Raw genomic sequence first — 10,042 nt, forward strand, 5'->3', positions numbered from 1 at the left:
ACTGAGCCTTGTGGGACGCCACTTGTAACTGGTTTGGAGTCTGACATGGCTCCAGCTATTCTAACCATGTGGGTTCTGTCCTTGAGCCAGTTTGCAACCCATCTAGTGACATAGGGGTTTATATTTAAGCTGGTGAGCTTATCTATAATGCCCGAGTGGGGTATTGTATCAAAGGCTTTTGCAAGGTCCAGGTAGGCTGTGTGGACCACCTTCCCCTTGTCAATGGCCTTGGTGACTGTTTCAAAGAAATCGACCAGGTTCAAGAGGCAGGATCTGCCCTTAAAGCCGAACTGGGTAGGATCCAGTGTCTGCAGGTCCCCAATATCTTTATTTATAAGGTCCATGATGATCCTTTCCATAGCTTTGCAGACCAAGCTAGTGAGACTTATGGGGCGATAGTTTCCAGGATCCATTGAGGCACCACCTTTGTGGAGAGGGACCACTGTTGCTGTACGCCACTCTTGAGGTACATATCCTGTAGTATGGCTGAGATTGAACAGTAGTTTTAGGTTTAGCTCTTCTTGGAGTTCATGTAGGACGCAGCCCGGGACACCGTCTGGTCCCATTGATGCTGTGTTTCTTGCTTTGGAGAGGGCAGCTCTTAGCTGAGCATCTGAGATGTCAGGGGGGCAGCACTCTGCTGGGATAGATATTAGCCCTTTTGGTGGGGAGGGGGGGGGGGAGTTTGCGCTGAACCTGTCAGCTAGGATGTTGGCAATGTCTGTGGGTTCGGTGTATTTTTTGCCATTTTGGACTAATTCGGAGCATATCTGGGAATTCCCACCCAGGTTCCTAACACAACTAAAGAAAGCCTTGTGATTATCCTTAGTGTCCTGTGCAATTTTTCTCTCGAAGCTGGCCTTAGACTATTTTAGGAGTGCCCGTAGTTTTTTGCTAATACTGATCAGAGATGCCTTCCCTTTTTGGGATTTTGCTCTATCATGTAGTAGCTTCCTCCTTCTACTGTATAGTTTGTTTATGGCTGGGGTCCACCAGACAGGACATCTGCCTTTGGAGGATTGGGTCTTGGTTTTATTTGGGATTGCATGATACATGCATTCCTGAAGGTGTTCATAGAATGCTACTAACACAAAATTCCAACCACGGAAAACTGGTAGCTGCTTAAACAAGCGAAACTGAGAAGAAACGAAGAACTCTTTAATAACGTAATACAATGGAACACCATAAAATCACCTTCAGATAAGCGCTTTCGTTTGGCTGTGCCAAACTTTTTCAAATAATGTTCATAGAATGCGTTTATAAAGGAGTCTGTGGTCTGGGCCGTATTATCCACAGGCCCGGGGGCTTTGAAGGATTCCACCTTGGTTTTGAGGAGTGTGAAATTTGCTTTAGAGAAGTTTTTCACTGTGGTTTCCTGGGCATGGGGTGGGGCCGGGATGTGAATATCCAGTGAGATTAGTTTATGGTGTGATCTTACCAGTGAGGGATACACTTCTGGTCTGGAGCATAGTCCCCCCATGTTGGCGATGATCAGGTCCAGTATGTTTTCCCCTCTTGTGGGAGTGGTAACAAGTTGTTCCATAGCATTTGAGTTTATAAATTCTAGGAACCTTCTGGTGGATATGGTGCCAGCTGCTGAAATGCAGCAGAGAGTTGGAATAAAGTTTTCTATATAACAAGGATGAAAAAAAGTTTATGGTCATAGTCCTTTTTAAATTGCAACATCTATATAAAGTCAATCTATCCTTGTCTATTACCATAGTAAATTTCAAAAAGGTGGTTATGTTGTTTACGTATTCAAAAAACTCTTCCAATTTTTCCATCCCATCCTTCCAGAATACAATATCATCCAAATAGTGTCCGTACAGTGCCCAGGATTCTCGGTAAATGGAACAAACGATATAAAGACTATCCCATTGGGAAAACACTATTTGCAAATACTGGGGTGCAGCAGGCCCCCATTGTCACCCCTTGTATTTGCCTAAAAAGTTGCCTCTCAAGACCAAAAAATTGTTTTCTAACACCATTTCCATGCATGTTCTTAAAAGTACCTATGGTACTGTAGTCAAAAATCAGTGTTGGTGACCAAACAGTCAGAGAACCACTCTAATCCCTGTCCGTGTGGTATAAGAGAATAAATCACATCAATAGTGACAATCAGTAACCCATTATAAAGTTCCTGCTTTTAGACAAAAAGTCCCAGGAATCTTTAAAGTAAGGCCTTGTGTCCAAAATATCCTTCACTTTGGAATCAATAAACTTTGCTATACAGAAGGTATTCGATGCCATGGCACCAACTATTGGACACAGTGGGTGTCTGGTAATGTTTTTGAAAATTTTAGGGATCCCAAAAATTGTAGGGATTCGTGGATGTGCAGTGTACAAAAAGATATGTTCCTCCATCATGATTTGCCCATTTAATAACAGGTCTTACAACCCCTATCAATATTCTGGTAGGCTAAATTCAATTCATTACGAGAAACCTCTAGATATGCATCACTGTACAAAATCTCCAACATTTTGTTGATGTAATCATTCACATCCGTAATTACCAGGCCCCCACCCTTGTCTGATTTCATCACCCTAATCTGTTTATTAGTGATAATTTGCTGCAATAGCTTGTCCTCCTCTACTGTTAGGTTCTGTACTTTAAATTCACTGGGATACTAGTTTAATTTCCTGATGTCTAGCTCACACAGCTTCTCAAAAAGATGCACCATAACATGTGCAGGGGGTATAAAGTTACCAAGTCTTTCTGTATTCTGTTCTAAAAGGTATCATTGTCCTTTAAATACAATCCAAGGTTCAATTTCATACAATAAACTTTGAGCTGTAGAAGCCTATCAACATTTGCCTTTTTTATTGGAAAAAAATTGAGCCCTTTTTCAAATAGGTTAGCCCATTCTGTTCCAATATTAGTCAGATTCAAAATTATAAAATTTTTCAAATGTTACTCAGCAACCCACCCAACTTCAGTAATGCAGAAATTTTCAAACTAAATTAATGCCCCCCCAAAAAACCACCTATATTTAACTGGTACATACATATTTCCTGGCAACAACATTAATACTTTAAATACATTCTAGATTGGACATCCCAAAAAGCTTCCCCAAGAAACATCATACTAGGTGATGTACATATCAACTGGTCCTCTTGTGACTCGCCACCTCACCCACCTATGTAATTAGACGCCAATTAAACCAATTAAAATCCCCCAACCTCCAACAAATCCAATATACAAAGAAGTTCAAAACCCAAGAGTTTATACCTGCACTTAAATCAATGCAAATTGAGACCTATCACTTAACCCCCGAATAGTGCTGTAGAACAGTTTCCTCAACATTCTAAATCACCTAGCTCCAATCAGAACTTTAAGAACGAAATCCAACTATACCCCCTTGGCTGACCAGTCTGCTTAAAGGGTGTCAAAATAAAACTCAACGTAATAAAGCAGGCATATCAGGAGCTACGAAATAAGCCAAAAAAAAAACAAACAAATTATGACAGAGGAGCCACTATATTGAAATCCAGTCCAAACAAGACTGATCCACAAAAATGTTGTGCTGCCATTAATAAAATCTTACAACCAGGCAAGACCAGTATTCCACACCTTAACATCAACACCTCCTCCAATAATATTGCCACCCAATTCAATGAATACTTCACCAAATCCATCCTTTCACTCACCAATAATTCTTCCACTTCATATCCACACCTATCTACAATACCGGTAAACCAAAACTGTTTTTCCTTACAACCTGTTCCAACTAGCACTATATATAAATATCTGAATAGACAAACCCACAGCCCTAGACATTGATAACTTACCTGCACAATACCTAAAAAATGCAGCCAAAGCCATCTCCTACCCAGTATCTATACGTATTAAAATAGAGCCTTATCAGAACAGCATTCCTTCTTTGTGGAAATTTTCTATTTTACCTCTCCACAAAGGAAGCAACTCTGTGGATTTTATTAAACTATTGTCCAATTGCCACTCCATCCCCCTTATCTAAAACCCTTGAAAAATGTATACACTCTCAAATAATGCACTCTCTCCTCACTAATAATCTCCAAGCCCACACCCAACATGGTTTCCTCCCCAACCACAGTACTACCACAGCCCTTGTTGGCTTTACCAACACAGTAAATCATCAAAACTAATGGTAACCTAGTATCCAGTGTTTCTAGACCTCAACAAGGCCTTTGATACAGTCATTCATACCAAGCTTCTACATGCTCTCTAATCTTAAATCTAGGATATTCCACTCTTACCTGGTTTCAAGACTAACTGCCAACAAGCAGTAAAATGGCTAAATACCTTTTCTGCCCTCCTACCTGTCACTCTGGGAGTTACCCAAGGTTCCATCCTTGGATCTCTTCGCTTCAGCATATTCACCAATCAGCTCCATAAAGCTACCAAACATGCCACTTTAATCACTACGCTGATGACTGCACTTTAATCTGCTGTGCCCCAACAGTCCCTTAACTGCAGGAATTAATGCAAGAATCCTTTACTGCTGTTGAAACCTGGCTAGCCAACTGATAACATGACAATTGATTTCACAGCCAATAAAAAGAAAGTCCTTAAAAAAACTTGGAAGCCTATACAGATGTAAAAAGTACCTCACCAACAATAATAAAGCTACCATTGCAAGTGCATACTTTTTCTGTTTTCTTTATGCCTACCCCAAATTCATCAACATAAACAGAGCAGATTTAAACAAGCTAAACATTTGCTAAAATAAAATAGCCAAGTTTGCTACCAATTCACCCATTAGAACACATCACTGTCTAGCTATCAAGCAGCTGTCCTGGCTAGAATTACCCAATCTTCTCACATATAACCAGCTTACTATAGCCCACCAAATCATGTATTATCCCCAATAGAGTACCTGCACTCCAGGGCCTCCTTAATATCCAATTCTAACAGACACCTTTTAAGATCCACCAACAAAGCCCTGGTTGACATAACCAAAAGCAACAATAACTCTGGGGATTCCTTATATTCCACTTCTGTTGCACATATATGGAATTCCATCCCTGTAGATCTTAGGTCCTCAGGTCCCATTTAAACAGTTCTTGGTTATGTAATTGTTTCAACCCTGGGTAGCCTCTCTTACAAGAGCAATACTGCACTTGTATCCTGTAAGAAATCTCCCATTAGCTACTACTTATGTTCTTCTCATGCATGTGATTACTGTATTAACCATAGTTTACTTTAACTTTACAGCTGTATAACTGTCCAACCACCATATGGTCTTTGGTTACACAATGTACATTTACTTTTTGCCCATTGTTTTATCTACCTTTTCTGAATCTGTACTGTACTCAGATTTGTGATTTTTTTTTACTGTACAAATCTGTATGAAGCTTTGTAAACTGTATTTCCTGTATTACTCTCTGTGGAGCTTTTCTTCCCAGGCCTCAGCTGAAAATGGGATTCTCATCCAGTCAGACTCTCCCGATAAACAAATGTAAAATAAATAAATAAAATGCACTTATCACATTCCAACAGTTATGTCCATCAGCTTGATTATTACTTCAGGATACATAGCTTCTTTAAACTGCAACAAATCAATGCCTTGCTACTAATATTGATAGACGACCTGATAGTGGATATGCTATCATCTCTCTCACTGCATTTTTGCTACGGTATATACTGCAGATAGCAGGTACTGCGGTGGTGGTGCTGAAATAGCATTGTCGCCTCACAGTAATACATTGTGCCTTTTGATTCTCAGAGCATCTTGTGTGGGGCGTCATGCGTGAATGGGCGTTCCTTCGTTGAAGGTTGAGTCAGGCCCGGCAAGTAGTCACGTAAAAAAAATCTACTACCAATCATTAGCGGACCGGAGTTCCTCTGTGGCGACCCCTAACCAGGAAAAGCCGAAAGACACAACACAACATATACTGCAGATAGCAGAGAGGCCAAATGAATTTATTCTACACTTGTCCCCATTTAATTTGCAATCATTTTCAGTACACCAACATTAAACAGGCTCAGTTCTTACTAAAGGATACAATGCATCAGGGGGGGGGGGGTGACCATAACACCCAGTCTACAGTAGTCTATAAAAAATAGTTAATCAGATGCCTTGGTTCTCAGTATGGAAATCATACAAGCAAGTGCCTAAAATGAGGAGACCCAGCCCAGGGGACCTTTGCTGGTTATCTTCACACTTTGCACCTGCCACCCTAAGTGGGTTCTGTCTTTAGCCAGTTTGACATCTTCCTTACAGTGCTCGCATGTGGTAAGGTGTCAAACACTTTGGCTAGTTTAAGCTATTCTGTGTGGACAGCATAACCACCATCAAATTGTGAGATTCTCACAACCAACTTAACTAGATTTAAAAAGCAATATCTCCATTTTTAAATTTCTCCAAGTTTTTTGGGTTTCTAATACCATGACTGGAATTTTCCCCATTCCTAAGTCGGACCCCATTCCTAAGTCAAAGTACAATTAAAGTTCATGAAATTAGTATTGTTTCACTCTTTGATGTTAGCCACAAGTGCTCTTCACAGCACCCGCAATGTGCCCAGTAATGACTCCTCCTGCAATTCGTACGGTGTTGCATGAAATTGTAACATATCCAAATGGTCTTCTTTCGGCTTTTTCCCGGTTAGGGGTCACCACAGCAGAACTCCTGTCCGCTAATGATTGGTAGTTGATTTTTATATGCCACGTTACCTGCCCGCACAACGTTCGAAGGTACACCCATTCACGCATGTCTCCACGCAGAAGACGCTCTAGCTGAGAATCGAACCGGACAGAATCTTACTGTGAGGTGACAACGCTACCGCCACACCACCACCACAGTTATTTACACTCCATAATTACCAGAGTTCATGACATCACCACTTTCAGTCCCCCATAATTCAGAAATAAATCCAGGTGCAAGATTAGGTTAAGCAATTTGAGGAGAGGTTTGTCAAGAAAAGATTTGGTTTCCATCTATCAAGCATCCAATTATATTGACAGGTCTTAGTCTTTGATAACATTTTCAAAACAAGCTCCTTGCTGATATGAAGGAGTCTGGATATATATTTCTGGGCTGAAGTTTTTAACTAAACAATTTTTTCTATCATATCATTTAGGATAAAGTTCTGAGCATTGTTGGGTATTTGTATTAGCTCCCTCACTGAAGGAGGACTTGTACTTATCTTCAGAAGTTAAGCCTAAAGTTCATGTGTTGCTTTACTTGTCCCAATAGCATTTCCCTGTTCCCCTGCAAAGTTTTTTTTTAATAGTCTAAAAAGAGATTTGGATTGGTTGTGTAATGCAAGAATTTTATTCTAGTTGTAAATTTATGTTGGAGGTCCACCAGGCTGGTTTGTGTTTGAATTTCCCATTATACTTTGCTCTGGCAAGTGGGCACAGAACTCCTCTGTGAAGTTGTCCGCTGTATCAACTCCCAAGTCATAGATAAAAATTTGAGATTTTTCCAAAAAGGACTGTAGAAGGCTTGCCCACTTGAAGTCCTTAAATTCAGAAATGTTGGTTTCAGGGGCTTAAGAGATTGTGAAGGCAAATGTAACATGTTTATAGTCCAGCTTAACTGAGGAAGGAAAGACAATGGGAAAAGTATATGCAGAGGCAATATTTATGAGGACTAGATCTACATTACTACTATTATGTTCTCTGCTGGGTTTATTAACCCATCTGCACATGGGAATTTTTGCTGATTAAGTCCAAAAATGTCTGGACTTGCCTACATTGAAGGTATAGGTACTCCTGATAACTCATCCAAAACAGGAAAATTAGGAATCTACCATGATCACTTAGAGACATGGAGGGTGTTCTGTAGCAGACTATAAGGTGGTCGTTTGTCGTATTTATGGATGATCTAGAGTTCTACAGGTGCTGTTTGGGGGTCTCTGGTAAACTGGGGGTGATAGGGTCCCTGACTAATATGGAGATGCCACTGCAGTTACCATCAAGCCTAAAGGTATGGTAGGCACTAAATCCACTCTCAACCAGGTCTCAGTAATTACACAATGTGCATTAACTGGACTACCTTTAAAATGGCAAATTTGAAGGCAGCAAAGCATTTAGCTAGTATGCAAAAGCCTTACAAGAGGTGCAGTCCAACTTGCCTCACAAGGGATTGGCCGTCTGTCACTCAAGTGTCCCATGATAACATATACTGGGATCCCCCTACAATACCTACTATTCACTGTACACATCATACGTGAAGAGTAAATGTTTAAAATGTGAAGACACCAAAGTTAAGGAAAAAACGTTTTTACAATGATAAAAGCAAACTCATTAGAAGGCTTTACATGAATACAGTATTACCATGACAAAAAAAAAAAGAGAGAGCTAGCCATAATACAGCCAGCGTAGTGTATTGTACACAGACAATATATTCTTCTATGTAACACTTCCCATTATGCCCTTCAGTAGCATCATATAGTAATTATGAAAATATTAATGTAAATATGAAAATAATGGTTAATTATCTCCAATGCAGTGCATCTTAAGGTTATGTTCCTGATAACCTACCCTTTCAGATGTTGCATATCATTAACTGATAAAGTCACTTGACTAAAGAAGCTAGCTCCACAATGTCACATAACACCATAAAGAGTTAAGTGTCAAGTGGAATTACCCCAAAAAGGTTCTATTGGAGTGAAAAGGTCAATGTTTCCCCAATATTTATCACTTTAAAAATATTCATCCTAAAATTCATAATGCCACTTACTACTATGACAGGAACAGTATTCAGGACCAAGGCTCCAACACAATTTTAAAGCATTCCTACTTGTATAACCTGTGTACTTTAAGCTACAAAATAATTGCACAAAATTGACTAAGTGTACTTAAATGACACGTCAAATATATACCATATCATTCATTGGCTATGATAAAATACCAACCCAAACTCAATAATACAAAAATAGAAGAACTATACTATGTATTTTCTAGTACTCCAAAAAGTCCCTTTGATTGCAAATTATCAATAATTAATTTACTACAACTAGACATACATACATTTCGTCTCAACTTATTAGTGCAAGAAATTTGGAAAAAGCCTGACAATGCAGGGACAGAGGCCAAAAATAGGAACACATTTTAAATATTGCTCTTATAAACTTAGAAAGTTGCTACAATAACAGTAGAATGCATTATTTAGGGACTTTAATCAAAAAAAAATGAGGCATAGACCAAAATATAGGACGCAAATCTGGACATTCTGCGAAAGTCTACACATCTAAAAGGTATGCAGACACAGAAATTAATCTTCACCTGTAGCACTCGCTCACTTTTTCAAACTACCCGCTTAATCTATTTCAAAATCGCCGAAGCTCATGCCGGCATCCACAAATAAGGAAAAGACAGTCGACACAACCCTTCTTGCGCCTAACAATTTCTTACCTCAGGAATACTGTCACTTTCGCCACTCTTGTCAAGAAATCCAAGCCGGGGTAACGTCATCTCCAAACGGCACGGCAGTTTCTCGTGGGACATAATAATATCTTCCAAAGACAAGAAATTTTCTTCGGAGCCCAAACCTGCAGACACAGGCATGTACGCCTCAGAACCCCTATTACACAGCGCCATAGGTTAACCTAGTCGCAAAACTAACCCATAAAAAACCTGCAAACTCCCTATCAGAAGATGCAACTCACTCACTGTTAACCAGCAGCAAAGCAAAATTAACCGCCATTTTCAATGCAGCAAAATTATTCATACTCATACATCATTTTGCTTCCGAGTTTACGTCATCAATTAAACACCAATCACTTCCAGCGAAACCTACAGCACTCGATATTATTGGGAGCCCCTCCTTATTTATTTATTTGCTTGTTTACTTTAACTTTTTATGTGGTGGTATGACTGTTTTACATTAAGATGGGTTTAACAGCAGCTTGAAAAATTAATGTTTGTCAATCCACAACTAATTTTTACATATGGTGTCAGAGTGTCTCATTTTCGCACGCGGGGTCAGGGTGCCCGTACAACAGTGACAATTATCTCTAGAACCAACTTTCACAACACCAGGTGACTAGCCCTGCATTTGAATCACAGAATTGTTGGATTCAGAAACGTTACCTATTTTGGTACTCCGACGTGCTG

The 10,042-nt window shown here is 39.7% G+C and overlaps 1 protein-coding gene across 1 annotated transcript in view; it reads right to left on the reverse strand.

Annotated features, from left to right (window-relative positions):
* Positions 1–9,733, reverse strand: part of GINS3 (GINS complex subunit 3) — a 238,200-nt gene extending 228,467 nt beyond the window's left edge. Inside the window, exon 1 of the mRNA XM_044081328.1 lies at positions 9,341–9,733. Within this exon, the coding sequence (XP_043937263.1) occupies positions 9,341–9,526 (186 nt within the window). The 5' untranslated portion in view covers positions 9,527–9,733. The remainder of the gene's footprint in view (positions 1–9,340) is intronic.
* Between the last annotated feature and the right edge of the window lie 309 nt (positions 9,734–10,042).

This window comes from Protopterus annectens, chromosome 8.part0, assembly GCF_019279795.1.
Source record: "Protopterus annectens isolate FY-2018-M chromosome 8.part0, PAN1.0, whole genome shotgun sequence".
In the NCBI taxonomy this organism is placed as follows: Eukaryota; Metazoa; Chordata; order Ceratodontiformes; family Protopteridae; genus Protopterus; species Protopterus annectens.